A 24,292-nucleotide genomic window follows, 5' to 3' on the forward strand; every position below is an offset into this window, starting at 1 on the left:
GCTGACCTGGGAAATGGGCGAGGCTTTGTGGGGTGACAATCTGCACAGCACCATCTGAGAAGAAGCCATTCACTTCAGTGACAGAGCTGACATCAACAGTGGAAGAAGCTATCAGCTGAGACCCTGTGGCTGAGCACATTCAAGTGGAGAACAGATGACTACTTGTGGGGAACAGGGCATAAGAGAGAAAGTATGTGTGTAGGAGTCCCCATGCACATGCACGCCTACCCATCTGAGTGCGGATATAGATTTATGGAGGGCTGAGGGATTCTGCGTTGAATGACCTCCAAGTTCCTATCTCTCTGAAGACTGTGTTCCACTGTTTATCTGTGGCCTGTTCTTAATGTTCTCTGAGAAAGGAGGTGCCCAGGCCTCTAGTGTTCTCACCCTTTCATGTATTGGATAATTTCTTTACAAAATTCTTTTATATCTCATGAGGAGAAACATACTTGCAAAAAACCCTGAAGTCATGTTCCTCTATCTAGATGCAATCTCTCTCATGTTCTAGTATCAGCTGCTCTCAAGATGGACCAAAAGCCAGACTCTCACTATGGCACAGTGCAGTTTTCCCAGAGCAGGGACCAGGCAGCACTGTGGGTGTCTGAGAACATCTCAGGAGGAGTGTGGATGCTGCTTTGAATAATGTTGAGTCAGAAATGAGAAAAAAAATTCCCTTTTCGACTCCCTTTCAATTCTGATTGCATCAAACAGAAAGTCTTCATTTTGGTCCTAGTTTTTAATACCTCTGTAGGAAGGGAAAACTCTAACGAGGATTGATAACATTGCTTTGTTTTCATTGTATTTATTGTTATGGTCATTTTCTGTTCATGGCAAGCAATTCTGGTCTTCCATTTTACAACAGTGATTAAAATATTCCTTTCTAAATAAATGTACTTAAGAGTCTACATCAATAAAAACATAAATAGGATTGATGGCAAGCAGATGAACACCGAAGTTATGAAGACAGTGCAAGAACGACAGCCACTTTGGAAGCTATGTTTTGATGGAAAGATGAGTGAACATTAGAGTCCACTCTAATCAAAGAATTGAGCCAGAGGTCTCAGTCATGGGACCTTGGGCAAATTATTCCAGCTCCCTGTAAAAGGTGGGCAATGACAGGGGAAGTACCTGTTGTGTCCAACTGACTGGACCACAGGCAATAAGGTGGGATGATTGGTAAACTTTGGAGGTGATGGAGTGGTGGTGAGGAGGTAGGCTACACAGGCATAAGGTATTATTACCATTATCCTGTGCCTATAAGATTGATAATCCTTCATTCTTTCTAGACCAAAGACAATTAGTTGTATCTGGATTCTGAATCCTTCAGGGCAAGGCTAATTCCTCATGGCATCAATGGGAAAAGTCTCATGGTTTTGGTGGGGGTGAGAAGGATCAATGGAAGATCCATTGATCTTCTAGTTACCATTTGGTCTCTCCTCTTCTGGCTAGAGCCTCAGTCTCAACTTTACACCCCCCACCCTTGACACCCTTACTCTGTACTAAGTAAGATGCACACCAGGGTCTTGGGGGTGGCCTTTTTGATGTATTGTTGCTTGAAACAGATGTTTTGCTAAACTGGGTAGGAAAAGTTGTGTAACAGATTTTCTTCTCATGGATCTTGACTCTGGGGTTCCTGTTCTGTTTAGTGTAGTAGTTTCTCCTGGAGGAGTTGGATTTTGGTAGGTGGCAACCCATTGACCTGGGAAGGAAAGAGGAAACAGAAACCTTCAGTCAGTCATTTGCTGACCTCTGGCTTTTAGGAAAAAACCTAAAAGGTAGAGAGAGTAGAGTGATTTGTCCCTTTCTTGATGAGGCAATCACATGGTCAGGAGAAGTTAATTTATGGAAAAAGGCAGTAGAGATTATTTTTTAAAATCAAATCAATGGTGCAGAAATACCATCAGAGTTCTTAGGGAGACTGTAGTCAACAGGTAAAATTTACTACATGAGAGTGTACTAGGTGCCAAGCTGTTTACTAAGCATTTTACAATCATTATCTCATGTAACACAACAACCCTAGGAGATAAGTGTATCTTCCTATTTCACCCATGAGAAACAGACTTTAAGTTCATTTGCCCAAGGTCAAAGAGGTTTAACTGATACAAATCTAATTATGACCCAGTTCTGAGTCCAAAAGTGAGCTGTTAACCACTACCATACACTGTCTACGAGAATGTCAGGCCTGGAAGGAGCCCGAGAAATTTAGTTCAATCCAAGCCCTTCATGGAATAGATCAGAAAACAAGTTCAGTGGGATTGCATTTTATTTTTCCCTGTTTGGCCATAGTAAAAGGCTTGTATAAAAAACTGGTAGAAAATGGAAGGAAAGGAGTAAAGACATATTGAGGCCTCTATAACCAGCTTCACGTTGTCATTTGACCTTCACAGCATCCTATGAAATACGTATTAATCCCCAAAGACCAAGTCTTACTAGCTCTTGGTTCCAGGTCTGTATGATATCAAAACCAAAACTCTTTCTACAGGACAACACCTTCATCACTTTCCAAGCCAAGCAAGAGAGGTGGACAGTGAAGGGAAAGGACTGAGAGCAGTGAGGTGCCTGCCTTGAAGAGCTGCGAACAGGGAATGATGACATGGAGGCAGCGTTGTAGGAAAGAGAACCTGCTGTGGAGAACAGATTAGGTGGGGATGGGTCTGGCAGTCGCGAGTGCTGCTGGAAAGCCCTTGTTGCAGTTCAGGCTTTTGGTGAAATCCTGGAATCATTGGTGGTAATGGTAATTACGTAGGAGCAAGCACTAGAGAGGGGTTATTAAGAGGGTAGCCCAGAATTTTCGGGGGGGTTGGTGAAGGGAACACATGGGAGGTGGTGCCTGGGAGGATGGCCATGCCCTAGATGACCATGGGGAGGGCAGAAATAATTATCTTTGGGGGGATAATGAGGAGGCTGATTTTGAAGGGATGGTAGTTGTCAATCAGAAAGTTAGAAAGAGATGAAGTTAGAGTTCAGAAGAAGGGTCAAGGCTGCAGATAAATATCTAGGAGCCATCAGCACCTCAGAGATCCAGGGGTGAGGATAGCAAGTGCAAACTCTTCATCTTAATAGAGAGACACAGATACACAGGTACACCTCATCCCATCCCCTGCAGGCTTGCTTGCAAGTACTATTATTATGTGTGGCATAAGCATGAGAACCTAGATCTGATTTCTCCTCCTAGAGAGGAGAAATCAGATCTAGCACATGTTGGGTTGGAGCCCTGAGAGGAAAGACACAGATTTGGAATACAGTCATACCTCCATACTCGTCAGCTTTAGATTTGTCAAACACTGTACCCTTCACATTTTGATGAGAAAAAATGTTTCAGCACTGAGCGTTTGTTTGGGATTCCTCTCACTTGCTAGAACTTGTATGAGTCACCACACTGCCCCACCAGAGAAAATGTTTCATCGTTGGGTACTCGCGTAGGTTTTAGCACTCACTATGAGTTTGAGAACAAATTAACAACGAGTACCGAGGTGCCACTGTATATGTCTGGAGGTGATCAGGTCGTGGGACAGAAGTCAGCTTGTGGTGCTTTTTAGTCTTGTTCTCACACGCCACAGCCCTCTCTCCCTTCTCTTGCCCCTCAGCTCCTGTTCCCTCACGCCAGGTCCTTACCCACTGTACCTTACCTAAAATTCCCAGATACACTCTTTGGTAATGTCCTCGCTGTCTGCAAACAGGGTGCCGCTTCGGTCGGATCTCATGTAGAAGCCATTGGGTGCCAGCACTGTGAGCAAGTTGCTCCCTTGAAGCTCGATACAAAAGTTGAGGGCAAACTTTCCCCAAGGGCGGAAGGTGCCAAAGGATGTTATTGACCAGAAGGATCCACCCTGTGCTGGGGAGGGAAGAGCTCGGGTCAGTGGGCCATTCCAGAGGGGAGTCCTCCAGTAGTGCAGCCTCTGAGGGGGCTCCCAGGAGATGTGCCACCCTCCCTGGCAGCTCGACCCTGCCTGCGTTGGCAGGTCCTTATGTGGAAAAACAGAATGACTGATCTCTGTTCTGCCAGCCCACTCTGGGGGCCTTGAAGTGTGGAAACAAACAGAAACTCTATTTTTCCTTTTATGATGAACAGGCCCTGAGTGACAGGCTGTGACAACTGGGTTGGGGCTCAGGGAGGGCTGGACTGTGAACTGAGGGTAAGGGTGAGGGGCTACTCACCCTGGAAGTGGTAGATGCCCTGGCGGCAGGGCAGCAGGTGAATGCAGTTGGGCTGGTCCATGTTGCACTGCATGAGGTCATGTTCCGGAGAGATGCCCACGTACCCATACCGACCTCGCAATACGAGGAAGGGGCGGTTGGCTAACCGAATCCCAAATTCCTCATTTGGGCCTGAAAGAAATAGAAAGGCATTGTCTGAGTGAGCTGCGTCTAGATAGATGCTTTCTCAGATGAATGCAGGAAGGTGGGACACTGATTGCAAGAGAGTATAGTCAATATTTTAACATTTAGTGAACACCTACTGTGTGCCAGGTCACATGCTAGGTACTGTGAAATGTTTGTGAAAGCACTTAGAAATTTTAATTATTCTTTCTTCCTTTGAGATGTATGAATCTATTTAACACTCATGATAATCTGGCGAGGAAGGTAGACTGGACATCACCTCCATTATAATGAATACAAGGAGGCTGAGCCTCAAAGAGGCAGTTTGCCAAATGATGGCAAAATTTCAGTGACTCCACAAATACACAGATCCAAATCTTCTGACTCCAATTCCAGGGCCTGTTCTAACATACCCAGCTCCCCAGGAAAGCATCTTTAAGTTGGAATAAGCTGGAAGGAAGGCTGCCTAACTCACCTGGAATGGTGACACTGGCCATCAGTAGGCCGTTGGGTGCGATGCCCAAGAAGCGTCTGTTGGGAGACTGCAGGATGATCCTGCCACAATTCCAGTGCATACAGAAGAAGGTGTCGCACTCTAGTGGGTGCCCATTAGCCAACACTGTCCTGTGGTGCCTCTGGAGGTAATATTGGGAACACAAAAGGGAAGCAAGGAATGAAAACAGTTTTTTCCCCTCATTTTTATTCCTAGACCACCTTTCCTACATCCCACCCACTAGCCTTTTTCATTCTCTCAGGGTATGCTTTATGCTTTCAGATCCTTTTTGGAAAATGTTGTGCCTTCTGCCCTCTCACTTGCCCAGTCTGTGCTGTATCTCAGAACCCAGTAGCGAAAAGAGAACCGGATATCCATGTGGAGAGAGATAAACCTTGGCCCACACTTCAAAATCATTTCAAAATGGATCATAGACATAAAAGTAAAACCTAAATTATAATACATGTAAAAGAGAACAAAGGAGAAATTATTTGTAAATTTGGGGTAGGCAATGATTTCTTGGGATCAAAAGAACCCCCACTAATCATTTATGAAATGAAGAAATTGGACTTCACTACATTTAACATTTGCTGCTCAAAAGACACTTAAGCATATGAAAAGGCAAGCCACAGATTGGGAGAAAACATTTACAATACATATGTTTGGCAAAGGACTTGACTTTAGAACATATAGAAATGCGTAACTTAATAAGACAAACAACCCAATAACAAATGGGCAAAAAATTTGAACAGACATCTCACAGAGTAAATAAACAAACAATAAGCACATATGAAGATACTCATACATGGTCAGTTATAAGGGACATGCAAATTAAAACTATAAGGAAATGTCATTACACACCCATTAGGGTGGCTAAAATTAAAAAGACAATATCAAGTGTTGAATTCTCATACATGACTGGTGAGAATGTAAAATGGTACATACAGTAGAAATCTATTTGACATCTTCTTAAGAAGTTAAACACACATTTATCAGTAGTTGTAATCCTAGGTATTCACCCAGGATGATTGAAAAAGCAGGCCCACAAAAAGACTCATGCATAAATGTTTATAGCAACTTTATTCATAAGTGCCCAAACTGGAAATAATTCAAGTAATTAACAAGTGAATAAAAAAACCAATTATGTTTGTATTTATGAACAGTAGTATGAAGTACTACTCAACAATAAGAAGGAATAAATTACTGATACATGCAACACTGTAGATGAATTCCAATACATTATGCTGAGTGAAAGAAGCATACATACCACAATACTGTGTGATACCACTTGTATGCAATTCTGGAGCAGAGAAATCTAAATGTGATGCACAGTGGCAGAATCCATGTCAGCAGTAGTGGGAAGGGCAAGGGTGGAGGTAACTGACTGGAAAGGGGCAGGAGGAAACTTCTGTGGTGGTGGAAATAGTCTCTAACTTGGTAAATAGTGGTAAGTGTATACATTTGTCAACACGTGTTCAATTACACTTAAAATGAGTGTCTTTTATTGTATATAAGTTATGCATCAATAAAGTTGATTTAAAAATTTTTAAGAGGCCCCATTGGATGTTTACTGACCAGGGCCACCACCGTGCACCTCACCATATGGTTACCTGCCTTGAAGAAAGAGAAGTGTGTCTATAGAGAGAGAACTCGGGGCTTAAGAGTTGTCTTGCTCAGAAAGCCAAGGTCTTACCTGGGCTAGGTAGCAACCATTGGCAGAACGAAGCTGCAAAGCGAGGTTGTCATTGTCACTTTCAAACTGGAACAACGACATTGGAGTTAGGTGCTCAGAGGCAGCATACACCTCAACATCTGCAGAGGAAGAACATGTCATAGTAAGTCTGAGTCTGGTCTCATGCTTGGTCTCAGCCCCTCCTCCATGCTTTATGGCTGGGTTCCCTCTGCTTTTCCTCCTGGACCTACATCACCTTCTGCTTCACCATAGTAGCCTGGAGAAGACCCAAGCCACTTTCCTTTACAGCCCACACCCCTGCTTTGCTGTCCTTCTCCATGGCATAGAGGTGCTCTTGGGACCCCTAGATCTTCCTTATAATTAGGTTCAAAGGTCCTCACTGATCCCAAACACGTTTTCCTCTGCTCAGTAGCTAGGCCTCTCTCCCTCCCTCCATGGCTGCGCTGGACCCAGCACTTGCCGTAGATGACAGAGAGGAACTTCCGACTCCTTGACCTGAGGCTGACCCAGGTGGGGCAACGCTGTAGGATGAACCACTCCTCGCCCCTATGGGGACTGGAGCCCAGGCCCAGGAGCAGGCGTGGGCCCTGTGCGTACAACATGCCCCCTTCTCCATCGCTCAGTGCCACGAGCCCTCCAGGCCGCACTTGCATGTGAAAAGCAGTCTGTGTTGAGGGTTGGGAGACCAGCCGGTCTAAGTGGGACAAGAAGCAGTGTGTAGAGCTCTCCAGGTGGTAGCATCCATCTTGGAAATGCAACAGGAATCCACATTCCCCCAGGTAGGGTACTGGTGCATCCACCCAGACACGACCTAGAGTGGGGTCGGCCCTGGCATAGCAGCGGTGGAGGGGGCTATACAGGATCACGTGGGCATGCAGGGCTGGCCGGGGGGTCCACATGTGATAAGCTGAGAGCACCCGGGAGTTGCAGAACACATCCTGGCCATCAGACTCCAGATAACGGCCGCTGATTATGCACTGGAGGGTCCACTTGCCATTGCGGTGGAAACGGAGTAGGAAGCATCCGTGGTGGCTGGTCCTTGGCCGGTCATAGCACAGACTGCCATCTGCCTCACATAGGACGTAGAGGCCCTGCAAGCTCCTTAGTCGTACCACAGCCTGTGTGTCGTGCTCATTGCTGACCAGGATTTCCCAGGTCTGGAGACATTGGGAGGGAGAAGAAGGAAATCAGTCCTCAGTCCTGATAAATGACTGGACCAAGGAGTCCTAAAACCATCATCTCTGGCATCACCCCAGCACCTTCACTGAGACCAACCAACTTTCCCTCCACACAGGCCTCCCTTGTGCTTCTCCACTTTCTCCTTCAACGGTAATCAAAAGATCCCTGGACACCTCACTCATTGGAGCCATAAGGCTTCTCAGTATCCCAAGAGAAGTTATCAATGCCCACCTCCACCAGGTAACGAAAGGTAAACTGCCCTCTCTTCCTTGACCACGTTCTTCAACACTTAAGTTTTAAGGAAATGTTTTGGTTTAAGTCTTACTTCTCTCTTCCTTGCTGTTGCCCCTGGATGACACACTCAGCCAACACTTTCTTTCCCCTGCCCACCGCCACAACAGGGCAGGAGAAAAGTAAGACCTCTCACAGGCAGGCTCGGGCTCAGAGATGAGGTTAGTGCAGTTGAGATGCAGTTGTTTGCTTTAGCTGTGATGAACTGTTATAAGTGAGAGGACCTCCCTGGTGCCTCATTCTGTAGTACCACCCCAGAGGGGTCTCCATCCTGCTCTAAAATGAGGACCCCTCTCTGAGGGCTTCTGGAGTAACCCATTTCCAAACTGCAGCCAGAACAGAAAGACAGGCTTTGCAGTAACTCCACTGGTTTAACTTCCACATGCCCACAACTCGGCTTTCCAGCCTGGGCTGTCCACCTCTCCTCTTTGTGATGACACAACCACTCTGTGCTGGAATGGAAGGGAGGGGACAGCCAGAGCAAGCCAAAGCAGCATGGCCAGGGCTGAGGGTTCACCTCCTGGAATAGGATTAGAGAGGAGGAGATGGAGCAATGGAGACCTGTGGGCAAGAACCTGGGGTAGGAGGGTCTTAGCCTAGCAATGGCAGGGGCCAGGAAAGTGATAGGGTTGAGAGTGTACTCTCCCCACTTTCCCCCTCCCCATACCACACGAGGGCTTAGTCACTGGGAAAACTCACTCCTGTACAGGTCTACTCTGATACCTGTCTCCGGCCCAAACCCTTTGCAGTAGCGGTGACCATATTCTTATACGGCTCGTAAGTGAGGTAGGATCCTGCCCAGCTGATGAGCCCAACCCTTAGGTCCTCCAGCTTGGGTTGCCTTTGCGTCCACTCCATCTCATCCATGGGGCCGGCACCACAGGTGATGACTTCGTCCGGCCCAGCCTTCCCCCCAGTGGTGAGGTTCCAAAGGCCATAGGGCCTGGAATCAGGCCCGAAGTACCCACCAGAAGACGTTCCCAGAGGGAACTTTCCAGGCACAGGCTGACTAGGGCCCAGCGCCTCTGTGACCCGGGAGCATTATGACTGTGACAGCTGCCTCTCATCCCACCATAGCAGGGAAAGGACACTGGCTCAGCATCAGAAGAGGTGGGTGCAGGCCGGCATTAGCCTCTCCATCCCCAGCACCCCAGGAGGTGGGCTACAACTGAGAATCAGAATTTCAGCTTGTGCCAGTGACCACCTGTGACTTCAGGCCAGTCTCTCCCCTCCTTCACTTCTCTTTCTCTTTTTAATCACACGATAGAAGTCATCCTCTTTCCTCCCTGGAAGTGGGTTCTGTCTGACTCCCCTGGGGTTCAAGTGATTTGGGAGTTCATAATATCAAAGAAAAATTGAGGACTTTTATGGCTTTTGGGAGGATGAGGCCAGCATGTCTCAGAAGGTACTTTTCAGGGATGCGGAGGACACCCTAGATAGATAACCAGCAAGGATCGAATGACTCAGAGTAATTAGAAAGGCTGGCTCCGGAGCACAGTGAAGAGCTTGGCCTAAGAGGGGAAAATCCCAAGTACTGTCATGATCCGCAGTGGCACTGCGGCTGCCTCTGAGCATATCAGCCCCCAGAGTCTCTGTCCACCATGAGCTTCCAGAACTCACTTCATACACAGCCTATGGAGAAAACCAGCCCACAGCCTGGAGAGACTAACATGAAAGGCGAGAATGGCAAAAAGAAATAATGGTGGTGATGGTGGGTTTTGTTTAAGTTTTGTTGGGATGAAAAAGTGGGCAGAGTAAACCACACTCGGAGAACAGCCCACGGCCCCGGTTCCTATTCCCCATTGGTGGGGTGGGGGTGGGGGTGGGGTCTTCCCAGGTGCAGAGTCCCGGGGGTGCACAGTGAGGAACTGGAATCTCCAAGTCCCTCCCAACGTTTTATGAAATAAGGCTAATATACCACAGAATCAGCTGCGTGACTTTAAAGATGCATTTTCTTGGCCCTCAGTCCAGTCCTGATGAATCACTTTTTCTCAAGTGTACCTCAGGACCCTTATTTTTAATGAATGTTCCCTCCTCCTCAAATGTTAATGTGTATGGTAGTCATTCAAAACCACAGCTAGCTAGGAGATGGATAGGGTATGAGAGTTATATGGTTTACAGAAGCATGAAGGTAGATCCTATCTGTTACCCTCAGCAAAGGCCCCTTGGTATTGGAGAAGGAGGATTTCCTCCACTGGAACATCTAAAGTACTTCCAGCCTCAAGAATAAGGAGGGAGAAGTTAAGCTAGATTAAGGCAGCAATGTATGTGTGTGTGTGCTTGGGGAGGTGGGGGCTGGCCCTGCAGCCTTAGCTGCTTGGAGCGTCCTCCATACTGTCTCTTTGCACCCAATAACCCAGCCCCCACTTCCAGGCTACAGACACCATGTACAAACCACAGCAAATTTATTACTCAATATCCAGTGCCATTTCATAGCACCACCCGGAGCCCTCACCTTCCCTCCCCACCTGGCCCCAAGGGTATGCTCCAAATGGGAAAAAACAAAAGTAAATCCAGGTCCCTGCTCCTCCTCTAAAAGAAGGAGCCTCAGCCCTGGAAGCCCCTTCCACAGGTCCCAGCAGGCAGGAGAGTGGACCCCTCTGTGCCTGGAGAGCAAGGCTCCAGACTCCAACAAGAGAGAGAACATGCAGGCAGGAGGGGCAGGAGCAGAGGCCTGTGTCTGTGGGAGGTGGGGCAGGAGGGCAGGGCACTGCCTGAGGAGTCCGGGAGTCTGGTCATCCCGGGGATGCACGCGGGAGCTTCTGGGCAGCAGGGGCCGGCCCCTGGTTGGTTAGCGCTTCGACAGCTCGTGGGACAGCCAGTCCAGCCCATCGTACAGGCCTGTACCTTGGGTGGCACAGGTAGCCTGGACGTACCACTGTGGGGAGAAGGAAAGAAAGAGGTTAGCAGCAGGGAATAAAAGGGGGATGCATTCACTTCCTGCCCAGTCTGTGGCTCCCTTGGGAGAGGCAGGGCCCTCACCGTGCGACTGCGCAAGTGCTGCAGGCCCAGCTTGTCGGTCAGCTCACTCACGGGCATGGCGTTGGGCATGTCCTGCTTGTTGGCAAAGACCAGCAGCACCGCATCCCGCAGCTCGTCCTCCTGCAGCTGAGAGAGGCCAAGGGGATGGAAGCTGGGATCTCATGGGGTCCCCAGGCCCCCTCTTACCTGTTGTGTAGGAGAGCTCCCCTTTCTACCTTCTAGTATCAGTGGGAAAACATAACATTGTCTAGTCTACTGCTGACCACAAGACATAAGAGTTATAAGTCAGCTGGAGGCCATCTTGGCCATAAGTCCAGAAAGAGCCTTTTTCTAATTTGAGTAATTGCCCTAGTCAAAATGACAAAATTTCCAAATGGAAAAACAAGAATGTAAGATGATGTTTCTCTCCACCACATATTCCCCTCTCCCCACCAATTCTCAGACTCAGATGTAAGGACATGAAAATTCAAGTTCCATTCTTGTTATCTGACCCAAGTTCAAAACAGGGTGAGAGTGTCTTTCTGTTCACAAAGAGAGACACACATTCAAAGCCTGTGAAGCATTTTCTGACCTTCACACCAGGACGGAGATCTCTGTCTCCAACCCAAGGGATCAGATCCCAGGGCCTTGGGTGCTCACCATCTTCTGGAGTTCATCAGCGGATTCCTGGACCCGTTCTCGGTCATTACTGTCCACCACGAAGATGAGGCCCTGGGTGGGAAGGCAGAAGGGAAGGAGAAGCAATCACTGCTGCCTAGGACATACCCTACTCTGGCTCCTTCTCTTTGTGTCTAAACCCTTCACATCTAGTAAACTTCCACTAAGGCTCTGCGGAAGTCCTGGCACAAACTGGAGACACCCTGCAAAGGATACGGCTTCTGCCTTCAGGCAAGTAATCTAGTTAAAAGACAAGCCTGAAAACAGGGAAAGACATGTAATGAGAGCTAAATCAGGCAGCCTGGACTCTGGATCCAGAACCTTGCTTCTCAGAACACACCTAAGGTGGCTGAGTCTCAGAACACTAAGGCCACTTCTGAAGGATGAGTAGATGCTAGCTCACAAAAGGGAGGTTGAAGGGGATAAGGCTTTTTCCTAGCCTGGGGGCACAGCCTAGGCCAACATCTCAGTAACCCTAGCACCACCTCCCCTGGGGTTGGGGAAACACCTCCCCCCTACCTGAGTGTTCTGGAAGTAGTGCCTCCACAGAGGCCGAATCTTGTCCTGGCCTCCCACGTCCCAGACTGTGAAACAGATGTTCTTGTATTCCACTGTTTCCACATTGAAGCCTGCAGATAATTGGGAAAAATAAGAGAAAATAGTCCTGAAACGAAGGACCTCACTAAAATTACATGGATTCATCAGGGACACAAAACCAGAGGGCAGTGTTCAAAGCCCAAGGGAACAGAAGCCCAGAGGGCCGGCAGTTCAGACGGGGCGGGGCTAGGTCACATCCAGTCCTCTTCGGCCCTCCTGGACACCACCCAGAGCGTAAAGATACTGTGACCCACTTCTCAGGTAGCTGTATCTGGTGTCAGCTCCCACTACTGGATGGAGAATGGGGAGTAGACCCGGAGGAGGTCAGCCGCCGCACTCCCACTCCTCCCGATCTTGTCTCCAGACTCACCTATGGTGGGAATGGTGGTGACAATCTCCCCCAACTTCAGCTTGTACAGGATTGTGGTCTTGCCAGCTGCATCCAAGCCAACTGTAAAGGAGAGGGGCATAGAGATGGGAGTGAGGGAGCCCCCTAGAGACCAGGGAAGGGGAGAGCCCAGGACAGCTGACGGTGACGGGGGCGGTGAGCCCGAGCACCTCCAGGTGCGCGCTGTTGTCTACCTTCCGGGCCTTGAGGGTAGTCTGGGTTGTGAGCGCCAACTCTAGACCCCAAAGCTGGAGGGGCGGGAGAAGGCTGGGGGGTGTCAGGCCACAGGAGGAGGGCCGCGCTCCTTTTAAAAGTCGTTTCCAAGGGCGGAATCCTCCCTTCTTACCAGCCGGACTAGGGCGGAGGGAGCGTCACCCCACCCAGGCCCGCAGCTCCCGGTCTCAGGCCCCGGAGACAGCGCTGCAGACAGCGACCTTCCCGAGAGCTGTAGCCCTGGGGGTTAGGAGGTGGGTGACTCAGGGTCGGAGATCGGGTGAGCTGGGCTGGAGGGACGCAGGGGCGGGAGGGCTGTGCGGGGGCCGGCGCTCCCGTCCGGGCCGCGCGCTCGATCTGCCTCACCCATGAGGATCCGCATCTGCTTCTTCCCGAAGATCCGCGAAAAGAGCGCGGACACAGTGAGGCCCATGGCGGGGGCCCGGGGGAGGGGGCACTGGCACGGACAAGGGGTGCAGGCTGGAACCGGCCGGCCGCGGGGGGATGGGGCTCGCCAGCAGGAGGAGGAGGTGCCGCCACCGCCTCCGCGCGTCCCGGCCCGCCCTACGTCACTGCGGACCCACCCCCTTAGGGCCCCGCCCCCAGCTCCGCCTCCCGCCCGGCTCCGCGGCTTCGACTCCTCCAAAAACTGAAGCTGAGCAAGTCTCTGCCACTTGGCTGGGTCGCACGCCGGTTTTTTACAGAGGAAGGGGTCAGGATCTCCCCACGTTTCTAGGGCTCCTGTCTCGTCTGTGCTGCTGCTGAACCGGCAGCCCGAGCGGGGCCAAGGAAAGCTTTTCACGTTCCACAGCGGTCCCCACCCGCATCATCAGTGGTCGGCCGCAGGGCTTTTGTTTGTGGCGTCCAGCCTACTCTGGGTGCTGATTTAAACTCTGGATAACTAGCAGTATCGACTGTGTGCACCATCCTCTCAGTGATGCAGAAGGTCCATGCAGGTGTCTTTGTCTTCCTTTTTGCCCTCTCAGCTCCCAGTGATGGGCTTTGAGCATAGCAGGTGGTTCAGGGACAGTAGAATCTCAAGAGGAGTACACGGGAGGTGGGAGAAGAAGATGCTCGAGTGCTAGCTGGCTTTCCCGGTTCCCTAAAAGGCTTGCTTCATAGATCCTGAAACAGCAGAACCAGTGGAAGATTCCCAGTTCTGGGCGGCGCGGTCATAGACCCTACCGCATACTAAAGAACTCGGTCTTTGCCTCGATGAGCCTAGAAGCAAAATGCCTTTCCGTCTGGACCCAGACAGCCTATCTGAAGCTCCTCCCTCACTTTTCCACGGACCTAAAAGCCTGGATTATTAATGCACACCTATCCAGGGTGTTGTGAGGATCTTGCCTCCTTAGACCCAAATAGCTTTACCAGTATAATTTCCCCACTCAGCATCTGAACAGAAGTAGAAAGATAGCAGAAACCGTGTCAGTGTTGGACTTTTGCTTAACAGATGCTTGTTGGGTTGAATTTAACTGATAGGTTGTGCACTGGAGCAAGGGCAGACAGATTGCTTATTCTGGATCCCAGTAACCTAAAAGCAATTGTTTATGGACTAGATGTGGTGAGGTGAGCTGGGAATCAGAGAACCTGGTTCACTTATTCAACAAATATTGAATCCCCATATGTGCCACTGTTCTGGGTCTCACTTCATATGTCAGTTCTGCCTCATTGTGGTTTTGTTTTGTTTTGTTTTGTTTTGAGGGCTTGCATTCAACAATCCTCACAACCTGTCATTTTTAACCACAGATGGAGACTAATATTTGCCCAATCTCATGAAGTTATGGTGAAGATTAAACTTATGAGATAGCATACCTGAACATTTTATATAATGCATTTGGATGGTACCTGGGCCTCTCTAAGAAGCTGGGTCTGAACAGACCTCCAGAACCTGCCCCACCCTGACCTGCAAAGCCTGTGGAGAGAACAGACTTTGGGCATTAGATAGAAGGGCATGACTTTACCCTTCAGTGATAGACTTGTATTCCTTACAAAAGACTTGTAAGAAGGCTTTTACAAGGCCAAAGAGTACATTTAAAAGAGTTCCAGTATAATAATACAACTAGTGGTGAACAAGTCAGGTTTTAGTTGTACATCTTTAGCTCTTTTATTAACCTCTTTCTTTTCATCCCTGCCATCACTGCCCTATCTCACTACCATCTCCTCCCATGAATGAATTACCAGGAGCCTTCTCACAGGTCTCCCTGTGAGACCACCTAGTCATACAACTCTTAGTATCACCACCTAGTCATACAACTCTTGATAATGCCACTTTTGTGATTAAAATCTAGTGTTTTCTTATCACCCAGGACAAAATGTAAATGCTTTAATTTGGGTCCCCACCTACTATGCCAGCCCCATCTGTTGCTACCTCCTTCACACATACCCTAAACTGCCACCTTGAGATGACTCAATGCTTTCCAGGTAAACCAGGCTCCCTGATGCCCTAGGAGCCCTTGCAGTCTTTTTCCTTTGCCTGGAATGCTTGTTTCTCTCCCCTCTAGTTAGATGGGCAATCACTCCTCATCCTTCAAATCCCAAAAGATTTTTCCTGAGAGCCTTCTCTGCCTCCCCTGGATAGGTCTCACTCCTAACTTCCATTTCACTTTAAATATACTTATGTATACTGGTATGATGGCTGGACTTGCATTTGCATGCCCAGTTCCTCACTGGATGTGAGTTTCTTGAGGACAGGACCTTGTCTCTTCATGGTGGTCATCTGGCACAGCATTTGGTCTGTTGAGAGTGGTATTGATCAGCATAGCGTTCCTAAACATACGGAGTGACCTTGGGCATATTACTTAACCTCTCTGCACCTTGTTTCCACACTCACTGAGCAGAATTATTGTAAAGACTACATAGTAAAACTCTTGTGAAGCTCCTGGAATATAGTTCACACTTGGAGCAGACATATTGGCTATAGGGTGCCCTCTACAAACATTTGTTGAATTAACTCAGCAGACTCAGAAAGGGTGCTAATTATACTATAATACACCTACTAGGTGCCAAACGTTGTCCTATAAAGGGGTGCCGTTTTCGTGGTCTAAATGAGACTCTTAATTGTTGCTCTTTAGGGACAAAGGTACTGATAATGGGCACCTGTCAATCTCGAATACTTAGTAAGGACTCAGTGCCACGTCACCCTGTCCTTTGCTGATCGCAGCCTGATGGCAAGCTGAGGCGACACGAAACCACCACTCGTGTGTCCTCAACTTGTGCTCGTTCCGCTAAGGTCGACTTGCAGCCACGTAGATTCTCAACAGGTGACCTCCCACGGGCGGGCTGAAGTAGTCAGGTCCACTGCGTGCCCACTGAGGGCGGAGCCTGTGGCGTCGTGCTGTCGTCACTTCCAGCGGACCCGGAAGCGTTTTTGACTGGCCGCGGTAGTTAGGAAGTCGTAGTGGGGCTGGGATTAGTTTAAACCCTCGGGACCGTGGGCACTGGGCCGCCGGGGCTGCTGTGGCCCGGGCGAGCGGAGAACGCGGGCTTCTGGGACAGCGCGGGGAAGACCCGAAGTGTACTCTTTTGTGCTGGCGTCGCCCCGCCTCTGGGTAGGGCCCGCCCCCGCCCCCGGCACCTGGAACTCCGGGGCGCTCCGCTGGGCGGCCCTGCCGTCCCACGTCGGTATCGGAAGCCTGGGAGGAGCGGGGTTGCGGGCTCGGAGACAACAACGTCCGCCAGGGTCTTCCCGACCCTCTACCAGGCTGCCCGAACGCTGACGTGTAACAACCAGTTGTGAATCCTCATGGAGAAGTTTGGGATGAGTTTCGGGGGCGGACCCAGCAAAAAGGACCTGCTGGAGACCATTGAGACCCAGAAGAAGCAGCTCAACCAGTACCAGGCACGTCTCAAGGATGTGGTCCGCGCCTATAAAAGCCTACTGAAAGAGAAAGAGGCTCTAGAGGCCAGCATCAAGGTGCTGTCGGTATCCCATGAGGCAGATGTGGGCCTCGCAGGTGTCCAGCCTCCAGGCCTCACCTGTCCTGACGCCGTGGATGATCGATACTCCACTCACAGCGAGGATAGCACTGGGACCGCCACCAGCTTGGATACCACAGCCAGTCTTACTAGCACCAAGAGTGAGGCTGGGGCAGAAGATGACCGACTGGCCCGTGGACCACCACCTCTCAAGTCCGAAGAGGCCAGTGGTTCGGAAAGTGGTGTTAGCAGTAGCAGTGGGGATGGACCATCTGCAGGTGGGGAGGTGGACAAAAGACTGCACCAGCTGAAGACCCAGTTGGCTACTTTGACTAGCTCTTTGGCTACAGTTACCCAGGAGAAGTCCCGCATGGAAGCTTCTTACCTGGCTGACAAGAAGAAGATGAAACAGGACTTAGAAGATGCCAGTAAAAAGGCAGAGGATGAGAGGGGCCGTCTAGAGGGGGAATTGAAGGAGCTGCAGGAGCAGGTAGCAGAAACCAAAGCTCGACTTATAACCCAACAGCATGATCGGGCCCAAGAGCAGAGTGACCATGCCTTGATGCTGCGTGAGCTCCAGAAACTGCTGCAGGAGGAGAGAACCCAGCGCCAAAACTTGGAGCTTCAGTTAGAAGAGACTCGAGAAGCCCTGGCCGGGCAGACATATGCTGCTGGTCAGATGGAAGGGTTTGAACTACAGACTAAACAGCTGACCCAGGAGGTGGAGGAGCTCAAAGGTGAGCTGCAGGCTCTTCGAGGTGAGAAGAATCGGCCAGACCCCCGGCTGCAGGAGCTCCAGGAAGAGGCTGCCTGCCTTAAGAGCCATTTCCAGGCTCAGTTGCAGCAGGAAATGAGGAAGGTAATTATCTTCATCTCCTTCAAATAGTCATTTAGCCTGAAGTGGAAAATATTAAGGTTTTTTTTTTTCTCCTTTGATAGTTAGATCTAAGTGGCTGCTCTGTCAGTTTTTTTTTTTTTAATACTTACCTGAGGATGTTTATTGATTTGGGTGGAGGCAGCGGGGAGAGAGAAAGAGAGAAATGTTGATCAGGTGCCTCCCATACAAACCCCTCCCTACTGGAGTTCTAACCTGCAACCTAAGTATGTGCCCTGACCTGGGCTTGAACCTGCAACCTTTTGGTGAACACTTCAGCCAACTGAGCTACCCAGACAGGGCTGCCCTGTCAATTTTTGATGCTTTTAAAAAAATTTTATTTGTGAGTGCTGGGAATTCCTGTTTTGTGTGGTGTTGACAGTAGCTACAGAGTGTGCTTCCAAAAGGATGGGGAGTTTCTGAGTGCAGGCCAGGTTGGAGCCAGACAGCTCTGAGCCTCTGGGCATTGGCATCTTGTCAGCTGTGCTCTGTGAAGCAGTATTGTAGCAGCTGTGCAGAGAGGTAGTGTGTTTGCTTATGGGTATATGCCTATATGTAGAGGGCAATGGGAATTTTCTCTGAAGAAGCAACCTTTTGTAATTGCTTTCAGTCAAGATTTGCCTCTTCTATAAAGACATGCTATTGTACAGTGCTTTTGTTCCATGTGGAGAGAGTTCCAATTCAGTTTTGAACTTTCCAAGAATATTGGAAGAGGAAAAGAATGTCATCCGATTTCTTGAAACGATTTGGGGAAGTACATGATAAACAAGGATAACAATTTAATATGTAAGTTCAGTGTATGATAGGAGAAAGTGGAAGCACTAAAGCAGAATAAAAGCAGATATACAAATGTTCTTAATATTGATTGGTATAACGTGTGACTGGGAGCAGACCCCAAGCAGGATATAGGGACTTTTATTAGCTCCCATATCAACAGAAAAATCCCCAATTCTCATTTCTGCCCAAGTCAGTCCCATCCTTTTGCTTCCCTCTCTTGCTTTCTCAAAGTTTCCCATAGGGCTTTGTGGCTTTTCTGGATGCATTTCTCATTGTTCCCTTGTTTTACAGACAGCCCTTGTAGAGGATCAACTCCGCCAGCAATCTCAGCTGGAAGAGCAGAGGGTGGCAGCCCTGGAGAATCAAATCTCCGAGGTGTCGGAACTGCTGGGCACCTACGAGAAAGCCAAGCAGAAGGATCAGCTGGCCATCCAGAAGCTGAAGGAGCGCATTTTGCAGCTGGACCTGGAGAATAAGACGCTAGCCCTTGCAGTCTCCAGTCGGTCCCCTCTAGATAGCCACGCAGAAGAGTCCAATCTGGATGTCAATGTCCTGAAGGATAAGATGGAAAAGCTGAAGAGGCTACTGCAAGTGGCAGCCAGGAAAAGCCAGGTGACCTTGGATGTAGAGAAGCTTTGCGACCTGGAGATTATGCCCAGCTCTGAGGCTGCCGATGGGGAGAAGGCAACTGCGCTTTACTACCAACAGGAGTTGAAACAGCTGAAGGAAGAGTTTGAGAGGTACAAGATGAGGGCCCAGGTTGTCCTCAAGAGCAAGAACACCAAAGACGGTAACCTGGCCAAGGAGCTGGAGGAAGCCCAGGAACAGCTTGCAGAGCTGAAGGAGAAGTATATCTCCCTGCGGCTGTCCTGTGACGAGCTCGAGCGCCAGCACCAGCAGGAGGCTGAGGACTGGAAGCAGGAGCTGGCCCGGCTGCAGCATCACCACCGGCAGGAGCTGGAGCGGAGCCAGCTGGACTTCAGGGACCGCACACTGAAACTGGAGGAGGAGTTGCACAAGCAGCGGGACCGTGCCCTGGCCGTGCTGGCCGAGAAGGACTTGGAGCTAGAGCAACTGCGGTCTTTGGCCTTGTCTTCTGTGCTGCCTGGACGCAGAAGCCCTGTCGGTGGTGGGGGTCCTGGGGACCCAGTTGACACAGCTTCCCCAGATAATCTGACCCAAGCACTTGAACTTGCTGCGGCCAATGAGCCCACTTTCTTCCTGTATGCTGAGCAGTTGGCCCGCAAGGAGGTGGAAATCACATTGCTGAGGAAGCAGAAACACAGGCTGGAGGTGGAGGTGCATCAGCTGCAGGAGCGGCTGCTGGAGGAGGAGGAGCGGCATCGAGAGGAGGTTGGAGTCCTGCAGAGCCACATTGAGAAGAACATCAGGGACCAGAGTAGGGAGGGAGCCAACCTGGAGTACCTCAAAAATATCATCTACCGCTTTCTGACCTTGCCTGACAGCCTGGGCCGCCAGCAGACACTCACAGCCATCCTGACTATCTTGCATTTCAGTCCAGAGGAGAAACAAGTAATAATGCAGCTCCCACCCGGTGGTAGCTGGTGGCTTTCTGGCAAGAGATGATGCCATTTTCACTAATTCCTGAAATATCCGTGCCTCTTATGTGGGAAGGGACAGGCTTTGGTTTCTACTGCCTCTTCTCTTACCTTATCATTGTTTTCCCTTATTTTATTGAACTGGGAGGAGTCTTCAAAGTGGAGTGGAATTTTCTGCCAAATACCATTAATTCCACTTAATCTTTGTGCCCTAGAGATGCCGGAAGTGTTGGGACAACATTTTATGGTAGGGTATGTGTGTGAGGAGGAATAGGGGGAGAGGTAAGGATTGAGAAGTGCAAACGCTGGGGAAGTGGTGAGAATATTTGGAAATAAGACTTTGTTGGTTTTAATATTATGCTTCTAGTGGAGAACTAGGAGTAAGTGTGACTCCAACAGGAGCTCAGGTAATTTCTAATTATGCACAAGGACCAGCAGTTTTCTTCACCGTCACAACCTGAGTCTGGTCCACTGCTGCCCCAATTATCTGGGGACACAAATCCAGGCTGGAGAGGGACCAGGAACTTTGAAATAGTGACAGGATTGTCCACCAGTCCAAAGGGCCAAGAAACAGTGAGTTCATCCTAGAACTGGGAAGCTTGGTCTAGTTAGGGCTGGATTCAACCTAATCAATCTGGACAAAACACACCACTTTTGACCAGTTTGATTTTGGGGATTTCCTGATGACCTGCTTTGAGCCTGGGTAGGGTTATGATAGACCTTGCACACTTGTCCCTGCCTTAACCAGCCTGCCTAAGGTTGGCCTGAGATTGTGAGTGAGTGACTGCTTTCTGTTCTTCAGTGTTGAACTTCCACTAAGAAAATAAAAAATCCTAGCTTCTTACAGAGAGAAGTTCTATTGGTAAGCTCTGATCCTGCCTGGAGGCAAGGAACTAGCTCAGAGATTTATAGGGAAAAGGAGGAAGATTTGCCATAGAAGATTCCAGAAGATTGCTGGGACCCTCACAGGAAAGTGGTGGAAGTTCAACCGAGGCTGAGCTGGGGTACTTGCTGCTCTGTGGATGGCATTCTGGCTACGTCCTCACATCTCTACAAGCCAAGTGTTCATGGGTTACTGTCACCAGGGTAATTTGCCCACTCCTTAGGGAGGTAATATAGTTTTAGTCCACAGCCCTCATCTGCCCACTGGTGTTACTATAACTTTTCCTCCTTCTGTAGGGTTTCTTACATTTGGTGTTACATAAGTAGATTCATTCTGCCTATAACGGAGGGACTCAGAAAAGTCGGGTTCAGACAGTATCAGTCTCTCTGTTCCTTGCCCCCATCTGCGCTTTCTGGTTTTAGAAATCTTTGGACCCTAAAGACCAGTGCTTTGCCACTCACTGCACTAGTCTGTCTTTCTGTTATTTCAACATAGAGCGCTGTTTTATGAGGGTTTGGGGTACAGAAGGCTCTGACTAAATGTTCCGATTGGGAAGCAGGGTGGCCCGGGCTATCTACAAACTGCAAACAGTGCATGGACTTAATGGAACAGAAGTGATGATGTGTTCAAATGTTAATAACATAAACCATGGATTTATTAAACCCGAACAACTTGACCTGTGTTTTTTTTTTAAAAAATATGTATATATATGTTTAGATTTTACTTATTTTTAAAGAGAGGGGAAGGGAGGGAGAAAGGGAAAGAAACATTAACTGGGGATCTGGCCCACCACCCAGGCATGTGTCCTGACTGGGAATTGAACTGGCAACCCTTGGTTCACAGGCTGGCGCCCAATCGACTGAGCCACACCAGTCAGGGCTCTTTGCTGACTTTTTAATTGGGTTGTTTGTCTTCCTGGAGTGGAATCGAGTGAGTTCTTTATATATTTTGGAGGTTAAACCCTTGTCCAAGTCTTCGGTTCACACACTGGCACTCAATCCACTGAGTTACACTAACCAGGGTGACCTGTGTGCTTTCTTAATGGTACATATTTATCTGGACACAAATAGTGAGAATGTAAATGATAAATCCACGAGCCTGAATCTAGGGATGAATACCTCAGTGCTTTAACTGCCTCAATTACAACACCGTGTTTTTTCAGTCCGAATTCTGTGTGTATGTGTTTGTGTGCAGGCAGCTACATTGGAGAAAGCTGTCTCTTGTTTAGTGAGTGGGCTTGAAACTTCATAGTTACTGCTTTAAAACTTCAGAAGTAATCTCTTTAGGAATGCTGTCTTATGCTTCAAATCAGGATACATAATGTCCCGGAAAAGTTTCTCAGGATATCAAGCTAAACTTAATCGTCATCATTTAGTTTTCTTACTGATTCCCTTCAGTGCAGGATGAACCATTGTTATTTCTAGGTGGTTTTGATCAGGATAGAAAGATCCATAATCACAGTTGCTCTCCTGGGACTAAGGATTCCTGTGCTTTTGACTTTTGAGAAGATACCAAATGGCAATGAAGCAAGTCACTTTCTGATTAATAATTTTAAGTATCCATATATATAAGGCTGTGAATGCTCCCAACTTAGACGAAAAGACTCAGTTCCTTCCTACCCTTAAGGACATGCAAGTTCCTTGTCTCTCCACTCCCCACCAAATAAGCTTTTCAGTTATTTTATTGGTTTGCCTGTGCTAGCTACCCTTGGAAAAGAAAGGGAGAGAAAAAGAAAGAAATGAGATCAGATGCAGTCAGAGAAAAATAAATTTTCCTTGGGCTCTGGTCCTGGACTGTCCGACAGTGCAAGGTGCGTCAGTAAGGGGACGAGACTGAACCTTACTTGTTTAGCTATTACCACATAAATTAGAGGAAAATCAGAGGAGAGAGAGGGGGAACGTGGCAGGAAGGCAAGGTGACAACTGTAAGGGCTTTCTGCTGCCCCCTCCCCACACCCCACACCCCTGGTTTGGTAGCTTTGATCTGGGGAATAAGTGTCCGTATGTCATGCCCTTAATGTTGTAAGTTCCCGTCTGTTACCCTGAACCCTAAGGCTCTTGTCCTTGTCCTGAGAAGCTGCTACTCCAGGGTGTTTTGCTAACTCTTGTGGAGTGGGACAGGAGTACCACGTTGAGCTGTAATTTAGACACATTATTATTGTTTACTCCCCACTGGAGCCACTATCCCCTATTTCAGAGATGAGGAAGCAAAGACTGAGAAGTTAAATTTTCCCAAGATCATGTAACTGATAGATATCTGAACCAGGTCTGAATAACCCCAAAGCCTGCTTAATCTGTGTGTGCTCCTGTCGTCTCAGGACTTGAGGGGCAGGGTCTGTATCCACAGATGATTTCCAGGGGAGGAGAGACTGATGTCCAGGTTTAACTGAGCTGGTTCAAATGGAGAGCAAGTCTCTAGCTATGAATTGCAGTGAAGCAACGCTGCTACACTGTGGACTTAAATAGGCAACACCGATTCTTCATAAGAGCCCTCGAGCTGTTCTGTCCCCCAGGTTCTAGAGGACTGCTCGTTTTAGAACTCCAATTAATTAACTAAAGGAGGGCTGGGCGACAGTTACCGCTACAGTGTGTTCCAACTGTAACTTCTAGCAGCTCTGGAAACTGGAAATAGGACACTAACGAATGGGCCACTTTACTCAGTCTTCAACCGCCTCAACTCCCTTTTCACTCTTCTCCCTGCTTCTCCGGAGCAGCCTGGTTATTGATGAACTTTGGGTAAGAAACCAGACTCAGACATTCTGGGTTGAAATCTCAGTCCAATCTCCTGCCAGCTGTATGACCTTGATAAATGCTTGATCTCTCTGAATTCAGTTTTCTTATAGTGGGGGAAAATACTATCAATTTCTAGCTTATATCCTCAGATTAAGGAAAAAGAACCAGCATAGTACCTGAAGCAAAATAGGTAGTAAACTGTGCTGCTTTGTTCCCAAGAATGTGAACTGGCAGAATTGGAAGTTAGATTGAGCTCCTCTGGGTTCAAGTCCTGTGTTTTTTAACCATAAATGTGGACAAAAGGAAAAATAATGACTCTTTGATTGAGTGCCTGCTATGCAACAGATGGCTTCATTTCCCCCCCTTATTTTACTAATTCTTACAACAGGCTTGTGAAGCATATCTGCCTTGCAGATGAGGAAACGGGAGGCATGGCGAGATGAATTGCCCAATGGCAGATTTAGGATTCAACACTTTTGTTCATCTGAACCATGGCCCGTGCCCTTTCTGCTGTCTGTCTTGTCCTCCAGCAGAGGGCACCGTGGAATACTGAAAATGTGTGGCTCTGAGACATTTAGGGTGCTGCCTTTCCCACCTGGCCTGGGGAAGAAAGGGTCCTTGTCCAGGTAGTCCTCTCTTCAGTGGCAACTTCCTGCCTTATAGTTTCCCAGAAGCCTCCTTCTTTCCTAGCAGCAGAGCTCTTTCACACTGAAAATTATGAAATGGACTCTGTTGC

The 24,292-nt window shown here is 48.7% G+C and overlaps 3 protein-coding genes across 3 annotated transcripts; 1 reads left to right on the top strand and 2 right to left on the bottom strand.

The window, feature by feature from the left end:
* Positions 1 to 3,629: 3,629 nt before the first annotated feature.
* FSCN3 (fascin actin-bundling protein 3) lies at positions 3,630 to 8,843 on the bottom strand. The gene is made up of 6 exons (XM_045855523.1): positions 8,700 to 8,843; positions 6,967 to 7,663; positions 6,507 to 6,625; positions 4,796 to 4,955; positions 4,159 to 4,329; positions 3,630 to 3,835 (listed from the first exon to the last, which is right to left on the bottom strand). The coding sequence occupies exons 1-6, from the start codon at positions 8,841 to 8,843 to the stop codon at positions 3,630 to 3,632; spliced, it is 1,497 nt and encodes a 498-aa protein (XP_045711479.1).
* A 1,521-nt stretch (positions 8,844 to 10,364) lies between these two features.
* ARF5 (ADP ribosylation factor 5) lies at positions 10,365 to 13,369 on the bottom strand. Its single transcript, XM_045855674.1, has 6 exons — positions 13,180 to 13,369; positions 12,583 to 12,663; positions 12,135 to 12,244; positions 11,598 to 11,669; positions 10,959 to 11,084; positions 10,365 to 10,854 (listed from the first exon to the last, which is right to left on the bottom strand). Exons 1-6 carry the CDS (start codon positions 13,244 to 13,246, stop codon positions 10,768 to 10,770), a joined length of 543 nt encoding a protein of 180 aa, XP_045711630.1. The 5' UTR covers positions 13,247 to 13,369; the 3' UTR covers positions 10,365 to 10,767.
* A 2,826-nt stretch (positions 13,370 to 16,195) lies between these two features.
* On the top strand, positions 16,196 to 21,485 carry GCC1 (GRIP and coiled-coil domain containing 1). The gene is made up of 2 exons (XM_045855722.1): positions 16,196 to 17,590; positions 18,674 to 21,485. Exons 1-2 carry the CDS (start codon positions 16,559 to 16,561, stop codon positions 19,967 to 19,969), a joined length of 2,328 nt encoding a protein of 775 aa, XP_045711678.1. The 5' UTR covers positions 16,196 to 16,558; the 3' UTR covers positions 19,970 to 21,485.
* Positions 21,486 to 24,292: the final 2,807 nt, after the last annotated feature.

Source organism: Phyllostomus hastatus, unplaced genomic scaffold, assembly GCF_019186645.2.
Source record: "Phyllostomus hastatus isolate PE091 unplaced genomic scaffold, TTU_PhHast_1.1 phas_scaffold_114, whole genome shotgun sequence".
NCBI classification, from domain to species: domain Eukaryota; kingdom Metazoa; phylum Chordata; class Mammalia; order Chiroptera; family Phyllostomidae; genus Phyllostomus; species Phyllostomus hastatus.

Coding starts and splice junctions, on each gene's coding strand:
- GCC1 (XM_045855722.1), top strand. CDS start 16,559: ATGGAGAAGTTTGGGATGAGTTTCGGGGGCGGACCCAGCAAAAAGGAC. Junction 17,591..18,673: donor TGCAGCAGGAAATGAGGAAG/GTAATTATCTTC, acceptor CTTGTTTTACAG/ACAGCCCTTGTAGAGGATCA.
- ARF5 (XM_045855674.1), bottom strand. CDS start 13,246: ATGGGCCTCACTGTGTCCGCGCTCTTTTCGCGGATCTTCGGGAAGAAG. Junction 11,085..11,597: donor CTGATGAACTCCAGAAGATG/GTGAGCACCCAA, acceptor GGCCTCTCTCAG/CTGCAGGAGGACGAGCTGCG. Junction 10,855..10,958: donor AGCACTTGCGCAGTCGCACG/GTGAGGGCCCTG, acceptor TTCTCCCCACAG/TGGTACGTCCAGGCTACCTG.
- FSCN3 (XM_045855523.1), bottom strand. CDS start 8,843: ATGGATGAGATGGAGTGGACGCAAAGGCAACCCAAGCTGGAGGACCTA. Junction 7,664..8,699: donor AGGGTTTGGGCCGGAGACAG/GTATCAGAGTAG, acceptor CAATGTCTCCAG/ACCTGGGAAATCCTGGTCAG. Junction 4,330..4,795: donor GGCCAGTGTCACCATTCCAG/GTGAGTTAGGCA, acceptor TATTTCTTTCAG/GCCCAAATGAGGAATTTGGG.